Source organism: Caretta caretta, chromosome 1 (genome assembly GCF_965140235.1).
Source record: "Caretta caretta isolate rCarCar2 chromosome 1, rCarCar1.hap1, whole genome shotgun sequence".
In the NCBI taxonomy this organism is placed as follows: domain Eukaryota; kingdom Metazoa; phylum Chordata; order Testudines; family Cheloniidae; genus Caretta; species Caretta caretta.
In genome coordinates this window covers 251,702,085-251,722,943 of record NC_134206.1, presented here as the reverse complement: position 1 = coordinate 251,722,943, position 20,859 = coordinate 251,702,085, and the positions used below count along the sequence as shown (strand labels likewise).

The 20,859-nt window shown below is 41.2% G+C and overlaps 1 protein-coding gene across 5 annotated transcripts in view; it reads right to left on the bottom strand.

The window, feature by feature from the left end:
• Nucleotides 1-20,859, bottom strand: part of TBXAS1 (thromboxane A synthase 1) — a 328,058-nt gene that overhangs the window by 132,748 nt on the left and 174,451 nt on the right. For all 5 annotated transcript variants that reach the window (XM_048831177.2, XM_048831171.2, XM_048831163.2 and 2 more), the window contains one exon: nt 9,557-9,673. In XM_048831177.2, the coding sequence (XP_048687134.1) occupies nt 9,557-9,673 (117 nt within the window). The remainder of the gene's footprint in view (nt 1-9,556; nt 9,674-20,859) is intronic.

The following is a 20,859-nucleotide window of genomic DNA, read 5'->3' as shown; positions in this document are numbered from 1 at the left end:
GCTGGAGTCAAGAACCAGGGTCAGGGTAAGGAAGTCAGAACTAGGAGCAAACTGAGGTAGCAAGGACTGAGTAGGAGCGCGGCTGAGAAACAAGACAGGAACAGGACTAGGAGCAGTGCTGGAGCAGGACAGGGTAAAAAAGCGAGGAGCAGCAGGCACATGGAGGATTGCAGCTACAGGAGTGAATGCACTGAGCAGCCAGAGAGCTGCCACTGCTGCTCGGCTGAGAGTCATCCAGCTGCCCTTCCTGACTGATCGGGTGGTGCAGTCAATCAGGTAGCCTGCTGCAGACCAGCTGCACTTGTTGGGCTGCCAGGAGACTAACTCTGCTGAGAGCCCTGATCCCTGATAATTAGACACCAAACACAATTATGTTCCACGAGTGAGTTGACTACTTTGGGTTAGTGCACAGCCTGTGATCTGAGTGTATCCCGTGGCAGCACTGTCTGCTATGTCCTTTTCTTCACAGGGACTGTGAATTGTACTTCTCTATAATCCATGATTTGATACCTCATTGTATCCCCAGTGACTATTATACACACCCATTGGAAGACAAGCTGCCTACATTGGCAGCCACATACACCCGCAAGCTTCATACCCTCCTTGCCTTCTTATCCAGGTATTCTGCACGGATGTGAACCAGCATGATAAGAGCAAACAGGCTTGTGCTACTCCTGTGACACTCTTACCAAAAAATGACTTACTGCATCCTCTTGCTACATCAACAGAGCAATGTAGGCTGCCCATCCAAGTCCATGGTTGCTTGGCACCTCTGCCTTCGTGAAACTGGCATAACACTTTGTACACAGGCACAGAGCCATCTGAACACATGGTCTGTAGTACAAACTGCCAAGAGATCTGTGGATGAGCAACCAGTATGTTTACTGAAGGCAACATTCCGAGTTAGGAATATTGTTAGTCACATGAGCTTCCATGCTTATAGTCACAGGAACAGGACATTACTATTTCAGCTCAAAAGTGGATTGTTTTGGGCCTCATACTAGAAATCTCAGAATGTGAATTCTGATGAAGCCAGATTGATATTCTGCAAAAGTAGCTGAGAGAGTAGGGGAGTTATAATGCAATCTCCTTTCCCCTTTGGCTTCCCCCTGAAAGTCCCCTGCAAAGAGGTTCTTCTCAAATCATAGAAGGTTAGGGTTGGAAGGGACCTCAGGAGGACATCTAGTCCAACCCCCTGCTTGAAGCAGGACCATGGTTCGATGAAATTAACAGAAATCTGTTAAACGGGTTGAAATGGTGTGAAATGTTGTTTTGTAACTGCTGGGTTAAACCCTTCCACGTAACAGAATCATTTAAGGAGAACAAAACAAAAATCAGTATTTTAAACAGGTATGATTATTAAACATATGGTGATCATTATATATTTTCTTTTTATTGCCTTATTTTCTCCCTCATTCTTCATCACCAGACATGCAGCCATGCAGCCAGTTGTTATAGCTTTCCAACAGCTGATGGGGTGGGGTGAGGGGTAGAGCGGGTTACTCTTGTGGTGGACAGGGCAGCTCACTCTATTGCTCAGAATTTCTATACTCTGCCAGCCCTTGAAATCTCTGAATATTGTTGCACTTTATTTCTACCCCTATGATTTTTTTGTTGGCAAATCTACCCAGGGAAATGGAAGTTAACAAGGATTTGATTTGTTGTGAAGGTGTGCAGGCATTGTTAAACGGTAAGGACATTGACAAGACAATTATTTGCATAAGAAGACTGTGCAGGATATATATTTAAGCTTTTTTTCTTGCGGGGGGAGGGGCATAAATAACTTAATGATAAATAAATAAAAAGACCACAGGCTGACACATTTATTGATTCATGAGCAATTTAAGCCCTTTGTTTAATCATTGAGAAAAATAAAATGGTGGTGGTGGGGGAAAAGAAATGACAGAAAACTTTAAAAAATACAGTACAGCTCTGGAGACCACTACCTTACTATACATTGTCATTTGCCAATCAGAATACAAGAGCTCCACAATTTTCTGTTAAGTAAATAAACTCCAGCTGCTGTACATTCCGATTGGCTGGTAGTAACATAATGGAGTAAAATTGAAACAATATGTTCCTTGTAAATATTTGATCTGCCAGTATTTCAGTGTCCAGATTTATTTTTATCTGCCAAAGAAGAGTGCTTGGGGTTGGGTTTTTCTTGTTGCCAGGGGCTTCCTTGCGTAATCTTGCCAATATATGGCTTGGCACAGAACAATTAGTTTCTGGCACTATGTATACACTGTACACAGGGGTGTTTACTTTGCTCAGTGGCATCATAGTCACACTCCTCTGATTAACCACATTTCTGAGTATTTAATTTTATCTGCCTTAATATTAGCCCCCACAATATGCCATAGAAAGACATGTTCCCTGACACACAGAACTTACACTCAAAAGAGTCATGAGAGATGAACAACATATGAGCAAAATGTTCAAGGTAATATTGTTTCCGTATCAGATTATTTTTTTAAACAGTGTTTGATTTTCCCCAACCCTCCTTTACCAACCATCTCTCCCCTCTCTCTTTCCCAACCTGCTCCGCTGGTGCTGCCCCACTGTTCTCTCCTTTCAAACTGCTCATTCTACGGCATAGAGTCAGGCTCAGAATGAGAATCTGGCGGGTGGAACAAAACCAATCACCCAGTCTAATGGTGCCCATTTTAATGGGAGTGTCTGGAGATCATATGCTGGTGTTTTCTAGGGGCAGAGCGAAGGGTTTGCATGGTATGCTTCCCTTTTGCAATCATTGGCAGCTCCTGCTGCTTACTCTTGCTCGCTACCACAGAGGTTGGTTGATGGAGGCTGGCGGTTCCTTCCTCAAGACGATAGGCAAACACAGTCTTAAATAGGGTTAGGGAGTACTAAACTCCTGTCTTGATGCATGGGGATGATCTACAGGACTCACTGAACATCCTTTCCACCCTAAGCGATTATTATTTTCTAACTATATCATGTCATACTAACAATTTTCCATAATAACTATCTCACCGTTCAGCAAAACTGGTTAACCAATTGTCCGGTGCTATAGCATGAAAACCTTGCCTTTATATATTAAAAATAGTAATTAAAATATCAATAAGATTGTGTACAATCATCAGTAATAATCATTTAGATTTTCATACTGTATTGCACAAGAGCAGGGATCACTATCATATGGCACTGTGACAGTATGATATGGGCTGGAGAAAAGTAATTTGTGGATTATAAAACCAGAAATGACCACTGCAATTATCTAGTCCAACTTCCTGCATAACAGGTCATAGGACTTCCCTGAATAAATTCCTGTTTGAACTAGACCATATCTAGATCCTGGGTAACCTTAATTTAGCCCCCTTCTGCTTATGCATTATGATACAGTCTTTAATTGTATGATCATATGCTGTTTTTTTCACAGGAGATTTTAGGTGCAAAGCCCTAGAAAGTCTCTACTGAGCACATGCAAACTGTGGTTTTTTTCAAAGGCTTGTAACTCAGCCAAATTTGAGTGGATTTTCACAGGGACAGAAAAAGGCACATCTCTGAAACAAAGGCCACCCCTTTTTAAATGTCAAGCCCTGCTTCAAAGCATGGAGGCACCATAGAGTCTCAAAAAATGTTGCCAGAATTTTTAACATGGGAAAAACCACCTTCAAGAACACAGACATCTGTGCTGAAGTTTTCTTAAAAAGAAATAAATAACTGAACTGAGGCAAACACCCAGCATATAAAATTTCATCTTGAATGGTTAAAATTTGGGAAAGTTATAAGCAACTGAAATCAGGGCCTTTAAATGGGAAGTTTGGGGCATCCTTAATAATAAATGGTGCTACCAGCTCGCCTGTAAGTAATGGCCATTTGCTAGATGGCACAATGTGCCCAATACATACACACACAAATACTACACCAAAAATACTGTGTTGAAAGAATGTTACTAAGGTTGCAAAGCCAAGCATTCAAAAGTAGGAAATGCCAGAATTAAGGCCTGTGCAACTTTAATTCTACCTCACTGTGCATATGAATTATGACATAGTGTTTAATTAAATTATCACATACCATTTGTTCTACAGACTTCCTGCCTCATTCAATGCACAGGGTGAACCGTGCGCAGTCAATCAGACAGCTGTTAATATTTCTTTTTATCCTCATTATTCATGTGCTGATGTAGCAAAGCACATAAGCAGGTGTTTAAGTACTTCGTTGGATTGGGGCCACAATGCGTGACCCCATGCCTTAGTCTCTCTCTCTCTCTCATACACACACACTTTATATATTCAATGGAGGGGGAAGTGCAGGACTAAACCCAGCGATTATGCCCTGCTGACACTTTTTTGTTGGCCTGACATCCAGTTTGTCTAACTTGCTAGGCAGGGTCCCTGCCCTGGTACTGGTGGTCTCACGGAACATGAGAACATTTGGCACCACCCAGGGACTAAGGGCCTAATCCAAAATCCACTGAAGTAAATGGGACACTTTCCATTAACTTTGAAGGGCATTGGATCAGACCCACAGTGAGAAGCCCTGTGTGAGGAGGGGGAGAAGAGAACTACAAGCTCATGAAGAATTGGTGCTGGAACATAAGCAGCAGGTAGATAAAGCAGCTGTTGCACCAGTAATAGAGAACCCACTCTGGAGACTCCATCTCCCAATCCTGGTGACAAGTAGACAGGATAGGAAGAACCCCCGCCAGTCCAGATGACTGAAAAAACAGGAGTTTATCAGAGGCAAGGGAAAAAAGAAGGAAGAGAAATTGTGGGTGACAGCATATAAGAGTCAAGAAAGATCATTTGTGGGGTGGGGGCTCTTGCCAGTGTTCATTACCTCCATACTCAAGCACTAGGGAAGACAAAAAGAAACTGCATCTCTTCATTTGCAGTTAACTGATCAGACCCCAGTGAAGGGTCTAACATTGGGGGCACAAGGGACATTGAGGGTCCCACCCCACAAATGATCTTCTTTGACTCATATATGCAGTCACCCAAAATTTCTCTCCTTTCTTTTAACCTGCCTTTATCGCAATTCTCTGGGTCATTCACACAACAGTGAATGACACAGAGAATTGTACAACATCACCACAAGTTCTGCTTTGCAACCCTCTTCAGGTAGAAAAATGGCATTAACACAAGCTCCATTTCACAGATTGTTTAGGACAATGCTACACTGTGTTGCACACTTGCACTTTTTGTTTGAACGGGTGGCAGTGGCCTAGAGGATTGCAGGTATACTGATAGGATACGGCAAGAGCACTGCAGCACAATCAGAATAAATAAAAATCAATAGAATTCTGCTGGTGTGGGCAGTAACAGAGAGAAGAATTATTTATCAAGTCTGACAAGGGGTTCAGAACAGCAGGATCATCAGAAGTGCATTCTTTACTTTTATCAAGAAATGCTAAATAGGGCACCAAGATCATTACAGCTTGGACAAACATCCTAACATCTTTTCTTGCTTTATTATATCATACCTGGAGGGAACTTTAAAAGAATCTTGGTGTAGCTATGATACTTCTAACACATCTTTTATCCAAGGACCTCAAAGCATGTGACTGACATCATTAATGAAGTAAGTCTTACAACAACCTCGTGAAGCAGGTATTATCATCCCCATTTTACAGAACAGGAGACTGAGGCACAGAGCGCTCAAGTGCCTCTCTCAAGGTCATGCAGGAAATCACTGGCAGAGCTGGGAAGAGAACCCAGATCTCTTGACTCCCAGTCTTGTGCTGTCTCTCCTAGTCTGATTATTTATTGCTCCTATTGTAATAGCGCCCAGAGGTCTCAATGACAGGCCACATTGGCTATCCACTGGACCATCAAAAAGGAAGATATGTGCCTCGCCCCAAAGCATTTATAATCTAAGGCCTATCCTGCAATCAGATTTGCTAGTGACTCCAATGGAGCTCCACATGAGTGCAGAGGTCCATGCAACAAATCTGATTGCAGGATCGAGGCCTGAGAATCAAGGTTCTTATACTGCACTCGTCATTAAGATTCCTCAATGCTTCACACTAACAAGCATTAAAACCTCCTCCAATGAGATTGAGCTGTTTTACTAGTTTTACTAGCCTTTTTGTGTTCATTAGAAAAAGAAAGAGAAAAGGGAGAAAAGACAGCCTATGGAACTCCATCAAAACAATGTTTGAATAGCATTCAACTTTTAATGCAAACAAGTTAGGAGATTCAGGGTGAATGAGTTGTGGAAGCGACACAGAAAATTTTGAAACACATTAGAAAAACAATTCTCCTAATATAGGCAGCACTGGTATGGTCACCTAACAATAAACAATGCTCAGCTTTGTTGAAATTTTCCATATTTGGTGTCTGCCTCTGGTTGACTTTTTTCAGAATACCACAGAGTCAGGTGAAAATCCTCAGGTTTGTTTAATGAATTTCTCAATCGCACCACTCCCCAGCTTTGTGGAAAAACAAGGTGAGGTGAGGGCCTTGTAGGTCTGTCAGCCCAGGTCTCCCATCCAGACACAGAAAAACTGCCCCTATCATAACGTACTAGCTTTCTGTATGTGATACTGCCTCCTAGTGACTAGCCCACCGGGTGAATAAGGAGCCTACTGTTACTACCAGCTCTGAAGATGTAGCTCAAGTAGTAGAGGCCAGTGTTTTTAAAACTGAAGGACTAGGGTTCCTAGACCCAGTTCTCCAGGTGTGTGTGTAATTTATCTGGCAGCTATGTTGGTTGTCTTCAGCACACAGGTTCACTAGAATATTGCCCTATTGCAGGCCTCAATCTCCCTGTTATCCTATAGCATTCAGGTAGACAATGGTTTGCTCAGAATGAAGCGGTAACCTACATTGCTCATGCGCAACTCCCAGGACTCGCTGAGGATTTTTGCAGCCTCTGTAAATGCTGTGGAAGAGCCTGTTAGTGCCCCAGGGAATCAGGGCATAGCAGAACACCAGGGGACATGCCGAGGCAAGTGCTCCAGAAAAAACTGTGAAAGGGGTGCATTTTCTTACTGCCAGGTAGGCCTGTGCTAAGGCCCTAATGATCTGAGAGAGGAGGTGGGCAGATTCCTGGAAAGAAGAACTATTAATTAAGCAGCTGGCCATTTCCTGCCACTCCCACTCTTGGGATAGGATTGCAGATGACAGACCCTGCTGGTAAAGCATCGTAACTTGACAACGACATGGTGCAAACACCATTAAAATGCGATACCACACTGAAGTGTTAGAGACTAATGAACTCCAATCTACGATGTCTGGATTGAGCATGGTAGAAATGAAAAAAGGTGCAGGAGGGAAAAAAATACAAGCAATTCACCAAGACTCTTAGATGCCAAATTTTACACCAAGCAACTGATTTGTAATTTCTTGGAAAACAGGTTTTATAATGGAAACACTAATAGGATTAATATTATAGAAATGGTCTGAGCACCAGGTCTTGCTGTAACATGGCCAAGACTAAAAACTAGTATTTCTGTCATTGTAGTACTTCTGAGGCTCTGTAGGAACTACTAAAGGTGGGAGGCTTCAGAAAAGGAGAGATGGATACCAATGAATGAGTACTGATTTCCTTTGAGAAATTCTAGTATGACTTCTAAATTAAGTTGCAGAGAGGAGCGTGTGTGAGTGAGGAGTTAAATCATGTTAAACTGAAATCCTAGGACAGAATACCACTTTTGATTTAAAATGATATACAAAGATGAGGCGCATATACATTCAAAAGAGGTTATTTAATTGCACATAGAATCATCTAAAATAACCAAGAACACCCCTACCACGAAAGAACTGTACGCAGATGTATCATTTTCTGATGGAAAAAAACAAGCACAGTGGCAGACAGAAACAGAATAGGTCTGGAACAATGCTGCTGAAGCAACTGAAAAAAAATGATTTACGTTACTTGTGGGGATCCCCTAAACTGGAGATAACATTTCTCAACGAAGGGGAGTGGGGCATTCCAGACACACAGAGGAACAGAGGTAGCATTGTTTGAAGGAAGCTCTTCCCTGACTGTTTAGACTTGAACACTCCCCTCGTCACCTTGTACATCAGAGTAGGAAAAGTCTCCTTTTTCTAATAACTAACAGCGTGTTAACAGTCTCAGCATACACCATTTGGAACAGGGAGCAAAAGGTGGAAGAAGGCGGAAATATAAATGTTGCAGTATGCACATATGAGCTTGCTGTTAGACATTAAGTCAGTACAGGGCTTAACCCTCTAGCTTTAATCTCCTTTGGTGTTGTTCCTTCGCAACCAAGCAGAATGAGATGTAAGTGTGGATTCTTCTTCTCCCACATTAAAAAATTAACTCTGCAAACATGCATCATCACCACAAAGCACAATGTCCAAAGAACCTTTTTTCCCCTAAAGTATATCTGACTGATGCCAGCAGGGGTTGCCCTGTACAAACCAGGTGGTGATCGGTTTCATCTTTTGTTAGTTTAAACAGCAAAAAGCTGAAGCCCTAAACTGCTCTGTGCTGAAGATGTGCAGTAAGAGAGATTAATTTTAGCTCAGGAAATGCAAAAAACTCTCCTCTTCAGCCACACCATTACTGAATAATCATTTGAGTATTTAAAAATCCCGTCTATGAAATTTGCTATCAAGCCAGTGGCAGAGTCAGTGTCTAGATGCATAACCAATGATATTGTCAGTTCTGATTAATCAACGGTCCTTACCAGGCTTATGGCCAATTAGAATTTACCATAATAAGGAGGTGACAGCTGATGTTGCTAAGCAACTGCTGTCTATAGAGCTAAAGAAGCCAGACGCATTTAGATGTTACTGTGGATTTCGACAGCAACATGTCAAAATAACACACACTTCTGTCCAGTGGAAAATTTTACAACCAAGAACTGGGCACCAGAGTGAGGAATGTGTTTCCTTTTCAGCATAAATGCAAAAAAGGAAGATTTGTTTTAAAGCAGAGTTTAACCAGTCAATTATTACTCTGCATTTAATTAAGAGATATAGTGTCAATGGAATATAACTTTGTCGTAGGATAATGGTCTCCCACTATAGATAAATGCTGAGAAATTTACAGAAAATTAGCAGAAAAATATTTATTTTCAATCAGTAGTATTTATCTTGCAACTACATTCTATTCCAGTGAGCCATTTCTATTATATCCCAGAATTAAAGAATAAAGGGGGGAGGGGGATGAAGAGACACTGACAGAGGTTCGTGCATTAAAATGAGAGCTGCTAATTCTGCAAATACTGAAAAGCTGTGTTCTGATGGGTAGACAGCATTAACCTTTTTTGTACTTTAGTCCATCAGAGCAGCTTATTTTTAAAAGTTTGTTTATTTATTACATCTACTACACTTTTATGAGCAAGCTGATTTCTTATTGGAGAAAGTTATGAGGCCAGATGCTCATCTGATACAGAACAGCACAGCTGTACTGAAGTCAATAGAGTTACGTTGATTTGCACTAGCTGAGGCTCTGACCCACATTGTGTCGATACACACACAACAATGGGGCCTGAACAGTTTGACAATGACATGTTGACAGTCCTTTAAATATCCCTGAAGTGCAGCATACAAGGAAAGTGCTTACAGAAGTCAAAACATCAGCTTCTTTGGATAAAGCGGTGGCACTTACTGCATCTTACCTCTTTCATTTTTGCAGCGCTGAAGGCCGGGGTCAGTATGCTCCGAACTTCTTTCCACCTCTGATCCCGCAGACAGAGAATGCTGTCAATTACTGGCTTGGTAACCAAGCCTGGTGTCTGAATCAAAATAAACGCAAACAGGGGTTAAAACACACGACACTAGAACCATTTTAGTATCCCAAAAAATTACAAGGGACAGATTCTGATACATATTGAACAGTATCTTACTCTACAAATCATCCCACTCAAGTCCATATCAAAACGAGGGAGGAGTATTAGAATGCAGCCCTAAACATATTACACTGAAATACAGGACAAGGCCCAATCCCAGTCTGTTCAACACAAGGCCCAATTCAACACAAAACTCTACTCGTTGGGTATCTCTCACTGATAGTTCTATCTGAGTAAGAAGCTGAAGATTGGGACCATTACTGATCAAACATAATATTAGTTTTAAATGGTCCTTTTCCCTTTGTTAAGTCCCACAGTGTCCAGCCCCACTCCGATTATGGGCTTTTGCACCACGAAGACATCCAGCATCCACTAAACTTGTAATACCACACCAGCTATGGAATCCCTCTAAAGAAAGTAGTGCCAGCCAAAGTGTTGTTTAGGTAATGGAGGGGATGTTTGGAAGGAGGCTTGTTACACTTAACATATTTTACAAAACTATGCAGTGCATTTTATCTTGCAAAATGTCTAAAGTTCTACTTTAAAAATATTTGGTAACACCACACAGCATAGTAAACTAATGGCACTAATCTGATACTGCACAGACAGCTCTGAGCAACAGTGGATTGACTGCCAGAAAAAGAGTGCATAGTGGGACACTGTATCAAAAGGGGAGGCTGCAATCCACGTAGGAATGAATGTCATAAGACAAAATAGAATGGACATGTGGACCATTCTTTTCATGTGGCAATAGGGGGCATTCAGTACATAGTAAATACTGAGGAAGATTTGGCAGTTCCCTTCAAATCATCTTTAAAGTAATTCTTTAAGAGAACATTATTAAGGTTGCAAAGTCAAGCACTCAGAAGTTAGGAAATGCCAAAATTCAGGCTGGCTTGCAACCTTAATTCAGCCCCCTTGTGTGCATGCATTATGATACAGTCTTAACAACATGAACACATGCTATTTTTTCCACAAGACCCCTGCCTCATTCAGCACACAGGATGGACCCACTCTGGGGATGAAACAAGGCTGTGTAGTGAAGTAAACTTGGCTGTAGAATGCCTGGTTTGTATGTTGCAGACGTTAAACGATGAGTAGTGAATGAGGCGGGGTACTGCAGGAAGAGAAAGGCTGATCTCGTGGTTAAGGCGTTGACTGCTCCTGTGGAGAACTGGATTCTATCCCCCACCAGTGCCACAGAGTCACTTTCTAATGTTAAGCGAGTCCCTTAAATCAAACTTTTCATGCCTTGTCACTAATCATGTGTTTCTCACTTCCTGGGTGCCTGACTTGAGACCCTTGTGCCTGATTTGCAGAAGTGCTGAACACTCACAGAGGCAACTGAAGTCAATGGGAACTGTGCTCTGAACATATAGAGCACTATATAATGCTAACTACTCTGAAAAAGTCAGGTCCTAGTTGTCTCAAACTGGGTACCTAAAATTAGTGGACATTTTTTAGCTTAATCTCTCTGTGCCTCAGCTCCCCATCTGTACAATGGTATAATACCACCCCCTCACCTCACAGGGTTTTGTGAAGAAAAATGAATTAATATTTGTAAAGCACTCAGATACAATAGTGACAAGCACCACAGAAACCCCATGAGGAAAGTAAGTATTCTGTCTTCAGAGTATGGCTTGCATGGTGTGCAGTAAATAAGGCCTGGGGCCACACATTGAACAATGAGGATAAGACAAAATATTGAATTGCTGCTTACTGAGTGAGCTCCATCCATTCTATGCACTGAATGAGGTAGGGCCCTTGTGGGAAAAATGGCATATGATCATGTAATTAAAGACTGTATCATAATGCACAAGGGGACTGAATTTAGGTTGCACAGGCAAGCTTAATTCTGACATTTCCAACTTTTGAGCACTTGACTTTGCCACCTTAGTAATGTTCCTTTAATACAGTCATGTGTGTGCATATATATATATATATGTATAAATCACATATACACTGAGGCGCTTTGAATAAGGAAGGTCAAATTTGGGGCTCAAATTATTTGACATTGTCTTTAAATTGGGTACTATAGCATGCTCTGTTTAGCAAAGCAGCAGCAGAACTGATACCCTAGAGAGTACTTCATTTGTCAAGTTTTCCTTATCATTCCTGCAAACACTTTCCTGCTAATTGCATAACCTGTTTTACAGCTTCACATAGCAGGAATGAAAATGAGTTTGGTATGACAATGAGCCTGAAGCATCTTGGTGAAGGATGAAGTGTCTTCTCTCTCAAAATGGAAATAGTAGAAGCTGCAACTGAGAATTTTTGATCATATGCAAATCACTACAAATTATTAGACAAAGCTGCTGTAACATTCTCTGGTTTTTGCTTTCCAGTCAAATGCAATCAGACTAATATTGCATCTGTTACAACCTAAAGATTCAGCAACTGTTCTCTACTTTCTTTTCCTAAGTAGTCAATCTCTTCTGACTGTGATACAGTAATACTCTAGAGTGGAAGGAAGACTGTAACTGAAATTCAGAAATGGGTTTTGTGTGGGACGGGGCAAAGGGGAAGCTATGGTAATCTGCTGTGGCAGCATATACACAAAATGCCACTATCTTCAATCACGCTTGTGACATTGGGCACGGCCAGAGAGAATGTGAGTGATCTTTGCTTCCAAATAAAGAGATCTCTGCCTTAGCCCCAGGGCTTAAAAAATGTGCTTTAGCATATGGGCATGCAATATCTTTTGGAATGTGTACAGAAACTTCCTACCTAATACTCTGCAACTCATGCTGCCCTTAAAGAAAAAAACCACTGGCTCCTTCATCTCTGTGTCAATGTTCACCAAGTCTTTTGCTCCTGCTTTCAATCAATTATTAGTGGGCCAGGCTGTACCCCTACCGGGCGGTAACATCAACACAGAACAGGGGGAGGAAAATTCTAGGAGGGTCTCCTCTCAGAGCATCCTCTATGTTCCTCATTCGGGGGGGGGGGGGGTTTGTGCTAGAGAGAGCAAGAAGGGGATTGGATTTTTACACCCAGCAGAAAAAAGAGAGTCTGACCCATACCCCCTCACATCTGCAGGGTTCTTGTGAAACTGGAAAGCACTGGGGGGCCACATACACAGAAACAATCTCTGGTGTGGACCTCAGAGGGACCTCTGCTGGGATACAGGAGATGCTACATGTCCCCGCAAACCCTACCCCCACTCCCTCTTTGACCCTTCCACTACCCATCCTTTCCAAACATGCAGATCCCTAGGCCTGTGGTGAACCCTATACGGAGCTGAGGAAATGTGTGTGTCAAGCGAGGGGGATTCTGCTGTGGAGGTAGCTGACCTTCCCTTCCATACCAGAAGGGGGAGCTCTGTACACAGGTCAAAAAGGCATGGTATTAGTTGTGTAGGGGCCATAATATTCTAGGGGTTTTATAGACATGTAAAAAACACGAATCTAATGAAATTACAATCTAGGCAGACAACATACAAGCATAGCGAAGAGAACAGGAGGCCACATAAAATAGGATGAGCAAGAGGCAGAATCTGGCACACACCTTGTAGTGTATCAGTATGTATTTGCAAAAAGAACAAGGAGTACTATTTGGTGGTCTTATTATTTTTAAAAGGGGCCTGCATTCCCCTTGATGTGATGGCAGGTGTATGACTAAGTTTCGTAGCATTGTTTGAAGAAGTGCATCACAAGGAGGAACTTAAAGGAGGATAGGCTGAAGGTACATATCCTGACAGAGGGTAGTTCTCTACACTCCTCTCTGAAGCATGAACTATGCTAAAGGCCTGTGGGAAGTTACAGGTTAAGTCCAGCTTGTCCCAGTTAGACCAAAGGGCAGTTCCATTAGCTCAGCCAACAGGGAACCAATATGTACATAAACCAATGTGACAATATTTCACCCAGTAGAGGGCAGTGGTACGACATCCACAAATTAGTGCACCATTTCCACATTAAAAAAAAAAGCTGACAGATCACATATGCGTATTGTTCTTCCTCTCTGACTCTTGACTAAATGGGATATCAATGAAGTATTACAAGTGATATTTAAATGTATTAGAAACCTGTACCCTTAATTGTTAATAAAGCATATTATCCCCCTACTTCCCCAGCATCTTGTGATAAGTGAAACATCATTCACAATTCTCCCCAACCTGAGTGCCTTACGTTCACAGAGAGCTTATGTCGTGGCTTCTGACTGAGCAGAGTACCACCTCAATGTTACAAACTGTTTTCAAAATACGCGGTCTTTTAGATACACTCTACAGTATAGTACTTCTGCCTTCACACCAAAGTCACTGACAGGCTCTCGCTTAGGCAGCAGGACACTATCGGTACATCTCTGCAAACTCTCTGTACCATTTTTTCATGGGGAATCAGGATTTTTGAGATTTGAAACAAGACTTGGGAGCCACACTCCTTATCTGAGAATCACAGCCCTGGTATTAGTGCAAAGTCCTAACACCCATCAGCATTTCCAATCTTTCAACTCTGCTCCTGTATTCTGCTGTGGTAGGGAGAAGCACCTTGTCCATAGAACAACCTAATTACAAACTTCCGCATTTCCAGTTATTTCTTTCAAGTTCGTTCCCAAAATAAATCCCTCTCTTGCCTATTTGCTTTCCAAAAACAACAACTCCTCAGCTGCCCAAGTTCTGCCAGGCCATTCAAGCAAGGGATTTCCTTCCCCTTGCTTGATATGGGAATGACTATGCCAATCCCTATTGCTCATTAAAACATAACATGGGTTGCTGATTTCTTCAAACATACAAAAAAATCTTTTGAATTGCTGATGAGCCTGAGCGGAAACAACCAGGAATACTTTTTCCTAAGCAAGTTGGTTTAAATGAAGTTGAAGAATTTCTCTGACAGAAGATGATCTCTGAATTAGAGGTTTCCTTATGGCTGTAGTTTCCACCCAGCTGCCAACTAGTTTCCACCCAGCTGCCAACTCCAACAAGCTTTTGCACTTGACTATTTCACACCTTGCTACTAAAGGTTTCTAGCTTACATTAAAACCACCAACATTCACAAATAGAATCCAGTTGTTCAATTAACGGTCATCTCTTCTATTACCTTTCAGGTTTCCATCCCAGTCACAGAGGGTATGTCTACACTGAAATTAAACACCCACAGCCATGTCTCCTGACTTGGACTCACGGGACTCAGGCTACGGGGCTGTAACATTGTGGTATAGATGTTTGGACTCGGGCTGGAGCCCAAGCTCTGGGACCCAGTGGGAGGGGAGGGTCCCAGAGCCTGGGCTCCAGGCCAAGCCCAAATATCTACACCGCAATTTTACAGCCCTGCAGCCGAGGTTCAAGTCAGCTGACATGGGCCAGCCACAGGTGTTAAATTGCTGTGTAGACATACCTTAAGTGACTTGGAAAAATGCTACCAAGTAAGATTTGTTATGGTGATTACAGCAATTGTATTCCAGTCTACGGTATAGATTGTACTACACAAAGAGGCAGTTATAAGCTTATTCCCTTCTTGTCAAGTCAGGATTTTAAACTACTCACTAATAGCTACTAGTCATCATTATTCATTGGCAAAATGGAACAGCCAACACCAGCTTACAAGTAAACACTAGATTATTTATTTAGTTGGGGGTTTTTTTGCTATGGCAAGCTGCCTGAAAACATCTGTTCTTGTCATCACAAACATTTTCTTAAGTCATGATTTTGTCAATAGAAACCAAATCAAGACACAGCTATGAGATAAATACAACCATTCTTAAAAGCTAAAATAAACATATAGGGCCTCCTGCAGCTCTGACTTAGAATGGTGCACATCAGCAATGACTCCACATAGTTAGACTGGTGTAAGTGAGATCACAAGCCCATACCTTTTATGAACACACTGTTTAGAATCCACTTTCCATTTTACACACAGGGGTATAAAACAATCAGGCAACAGAGATAATTATTTGCTGATAATTTGGTTTCAAAAACAACACTTTCGCACTGTCAGTTTGTGCTACAGAAACTGGATCCCACCACACACTATTTCTGCCAGTGTTTAAAACTGGTTTTCAGCTGACACAGTTGTACTGCCCAGTGTTGGTTAAGGTCATAATGTTGTTAAAAGCACATCTATTTATGCATGCTTTTCCTATGGAATGGTTTAGGAGAGGAAGATTCCCTTTGTGTGTGTGGGGGGAGGGGGGAAGGAAAGGAAAATAGTTCTTGATCTTTTTTGACAATTTAGATTTATTCATGTGGTTTAAATTGTTTGTAAGAACGTGTGGAAATGGTAATCTGTGCATAATATGAATTTGATGCACAAAAAACTGTTCTTCACATTTTATAACATGGCAAGCAACATAGAGCAGAAGAAAAGGAGTACTTGTGGCACCTTAGAGACTAACCAATTTATTTGAGCATGAGCTTTCGTGAGCTACAGCGTCTGCTTGTTCAAGGAAAGTTTAACAAATGTTTGCTACACATCAGAGATATTGTGATTATTTCCTGTTATTGAGATCCCTGGATTTAACTAGTTTAAAGGGAGACTGACACGTTGTTTAGGTGAAAATATAGGTTTTATATCAAGGAATTTTCTTATAACATAATAGATAGAGATAATTCAAGATTTGTAATTTTTCAAAATTTCCAATTGAATTTTAGATTTAATCTCTTTTGCTCAGATACTCTGCTATGGAAATAAGTGCCATAAAAATAAAATGATAAACAGGCCAGTCTAGCTTAAAATGTCTAAACTTTGTTGAAATGCAAAAAGTAAACAAGCTGGTTAAATGTTGAATTAGAAATGAGGACCAAGATTTTAAAAAACAAGTGTCTTAGCCTCCTAAGTTCATATCTGGGCACTTAAAAACGTTATCTGCTTTCCCAAAGTGTTCAGCGCCTAGTAGCTCACAACAAATTCAGTGGGAGCCAGAGCACTCAGTACCTTACAGGACTGAGCCTTTAGTGCCCTTGGAAAGTGATGAACATTAAGTTCTGGAGATGAAGTCCTCTGTTTATCCAAAGAAGAGGTACAGTACAACAGTGGAAAGTTCATGCTCCCCCCCTCTACTGTCCTAGTAAGGTTGAAAGTCTCCATGCCAAGTCAATCGTTCACTTCTCTGCTGAGATTGCCAAGATTTGTTGCCAATTGTAATGGACTTACAAATATAGGAAAGTTATTTCAACATTCAAATGTATTTTCCCCTTGTGGTCTATTGCTTTATGGGAGTTGTTGTTTGGGATCCTGATATCCCCAGTCTCCCCAGTGGGTCAGGTTCCCTACCTTGATTACAATTCCCATGATGCACCCAGTTTTATGTATCACTTCCATGATCCACCATGAAGTGCTTGGTCGAAGGAAATCCTTATTTCATTGTGGGAGCTCTAAAGAGCTCAGTCAACAGGAGAGGGCTCAAACTACAACTCTCGAAAGGCAAAGTGCTGATAAAGAAGCCCATTTTAATGTTTTATTGAACTGATTTGAAATTAAATGTTTTGAGTCAGTTCAACAAAACTAAGTACTCTCATTCAAGACAAACTGACCTGAAACAAAATATTTAATTTTGCTTCTCATAACAGAAAAATTGATTTTTTTAACAAAATCTAGATTTTTCCCAAGGACAAATTGATTTTGCAGAAACTGTATTTTCTGTCAGAAAATCATTCCAAGAGAAAATTCCCAATAAGCGCTTATGGCAACATGACCCAATAGCAATGTTAAATTCATAGTATCAGACTAACTGAAGATTTCAAGTTCCCAGACTGCTATTCCGCAAAATTTTGTGATCACATATATACTCTTATACATTAAAGAAAACTCAAAGGTCTTGTTTTAAGAATATAGTCTATTCTATCCATTGAAAACCTACAGCATTTGCCTGATAGCAGTAGTTTTTATTTCCCTATTTATTTTCACCTCATACAAAGTATCCAATTCACAATGGATAATAAAATTGGGCTGTAAATCCTGTGAAAACAATTTGATTTTTGTTTTCGGGTACCTTTTGCTTTCAATCAAGTTGAAAACATGGGCTCTGATTTATCAAAACATGTAAGCATATGCTTAAGAACATAAGAATGGCCAGACTGGGTCAGACCCATGATCCATCTAGCCCAGTATCCTGTCTTCCAACAGCGGCCAGTCCAGATGCTTCAGAGGGAGTGAACACAACAGTGCAATTTATCAAGTGATCCATCCCTTGTTGTCCAGCCCCAGCTTCTAGAGTCAGAGGTTTAGGGACACTTAGAGCATGTTGTTGCGTCTGTGACCATCTTGGCTAATAGCTATTGATGGACATATCCTCCATGAACTCATCTAATTCTTTTTTGAACCAAGTTACATTTTTGGCATTCACAACATCTCCTGGCAATGAGTTCCACAGGCTGACTGTGCATTGTGTGAAGAAGTACTTTCTTTTGTTCATTTTAAACCTGCCGCCTATTAATATCATTGGGTGACCCCTGCTTCATATGTTATGGGAAAGGGTAAATAATACTTCCTTATTCACTTTCTACACAACATTCATGATTTTATAGATCTCTGTCATATCCCTCCTCAGTTGTCTCTTCTCCAAGCTGAACAGTCTCAGAGGACCTTCCCTCTTATCCCATGACTCCTTACTTTGCTTCCAAGCCTTTAGTGAGGGACCTTCTGATAGGCTGATAGTTCTAGTACACTGTATTTACTGGATCACCCTTGTCCACGTTTGTTGACCCCCTCAAAGAATTCTGATAGATTGGTTAGGCATGATTTCTCTTGACAACAGCTGTGGTGACTCTTCCCCAACATACTGTGTTCATCTATGTGTCTGATAATTCTGTTCTTTACTATAGATTTTTTGGCCTGCCTAATTATACTTTTACACCTGACTTTCCAGAGTTTATGCTCTTTTCTATCTTCCTCATTAGGATTTGACTTCCAATTTTTAAAGGATGTCTTTTTGTCTCTAACCACCTCTTCTTCTCTGTTGTTTAGCCGTGGGGGTGTTTTTTTGTGGGGGGGGGGAGCGGTCTTCTTGCTGTTTTTTTTAAATTATTTGGGACATACATATAATTTGAGCCTCCATTATGGTGGTTTTAAAAAGTTTCCATGAAGCTTGCTGGCATTTCACTTGTGGCTGTTCCTTTTAATTTCCATTTAACTAGCCTCCTCATTTTTGTGTAGTTCCCCTTTTTGAAATTAAATGCTACTGTGGTGGGTTTCTTTGGTATTTCCCTCCCCCCAACACACAGGGATGTTAAATATAATTACATTATGGTCGCTATTACCAACTGCTAAGGAAACTGACTAAGGATCCCAATACAATAAAGCATTAAAAACTATTCTTAACTTTAAATGCAGAAACTTTAAATGTCCACTGACTTCAATGGACAAATTTATGAGTGTGATTTTATGATGGGGTTGCTTGGATGGTAGGGGACAGAGCTCAGCAGCCCTGGGGCTCTCTTCTGCTTTATGTCTTATGTTCTCAAAAGTTCATGCTTCAGGGTTTCAGCCAGCCACCTGCAGCAGTCAGGAAGGGATTTATCAACCCCTCTTCCCCAAATACATTCGGGGGATGATCTTCCTCTGAAGCTTCAGGGATGGCCACAGCTGGAGACGGAACACTGGGTTAGGTGGGTCAGGGCTCTGAGGTGGCACCGAGCATTCTCTCTTTCTCTCAGGTGCTGGCTGGCTGGTTCTTGCTCACATGCTCAGGGTTTAATTGATTGCAATATGTGGGGTCAGGAAGGAATTTTCCCCAGGTCAGACTGGCAGTGATCTTGGGGGTTTCTGCCTTCCTCTGCAGCATGTGGGGTGCATCACTTGCTTGGATCATCTGGGTACACCTCACTTAATCATTTCCCTGCCATTGTGGGGGCCTCAGGCACTGGTGCACCTGGAACCCTCCAATTCTCTGCCTGTGGCACATATTAATCTAGTCTCCTGTGGGCTGTGATACTTTGGTCTAATTATGGTTGTTGAGTTTAGTGTGTAGGTCCTGGGTGGCAGTGGTGGCCTCTGATATACAGGAGGTCAGGCAAGGTGATCCATGTTGTCCCTTCTGGCCTTAAAGGTCTGTGATTCTGGATCAGGCCCTGACTACACAGGGGAAATAGTGGCAGTAACTACAAAGGGACTGTCAAATACATAAATGGAAGAAATTAAACATTTCTGCCTATACGAGTACCTATAACTGTGTGTGTGGATAAAATAAAAAGATTTCCCCCTTCTCATTTCTTCGTTATAGCAAGTTCCTTGTAATAACAGCAGATAAAAAATGTTCCAACGGATGTGCTTTTCAAGTTGGCAGTGACCCTTTAGGTATATGAGAAATGGTGAGTAAAAACAATATTTGGAATTTAGGTTTTTTTGTGCTTAACTCAGGCCTGGCTTGTCTTTAACACTTCACACATGTCATGAACTTAGTCCTAAAGGCAGTTATCTTCACTGGACATGTTGGAAATGGGCATACCAGCCTACAGTTCATTCATTTGAATCTTACACGCACTGATCTGAATGCTCGAACAATCAAAGGATTTTTGTTTGTTTGTTTGTTTTAAGCAAGGAAATTCATTGTTAAAAGTGATTATGGCTGAAGCTATAAACAAGCTAAAAAACCAAGAAATTAAAAATTATGGTTTCCACAGTACTAGCACCCCGTTGCATACAGACGGCGTGTTCCCTTTGGCCCCTCCTTTACCTCAACAGTCTCAGTGCACAAACAACCAGTAACCAAGGTACTGCTGACATCAGTTTTACTGGACTCCTTCAGGATGCTCCTCAGAAGTACCAGGAAATACCTTGTTTAAATAAATTAACCATATCATCCACTGTTAGTTTCTTGAACATAGTCGCCCTTTAATAGCAAGTATTGTGGAATACAAGGGCCAAAACACAGTCGTATATTTTATTATTTTAAGCATTCTTGAAAAGATATAAACACAAATTAGGTGGATCACAGATGGGATCCCACACAACAACTCATTGGTTCTATTCTTACAAAACAGGATTCCTTTAGATTATATAGCATTCTGAGGGCTCATTTTACCACGGCTTTACTTCAGTTTTATGGCATTGATTTAAATGACGTGAAATAGGAGTAACATGGTGGTAAGTCAGGCCCTGAATCCACATTGTCTAATGCTTGCCTAATTGCTAATTCCTGCAAAAATAATGCTACATCTAGTGTAGCAGGCTGTCACAATAATAAATATACGGCATAAA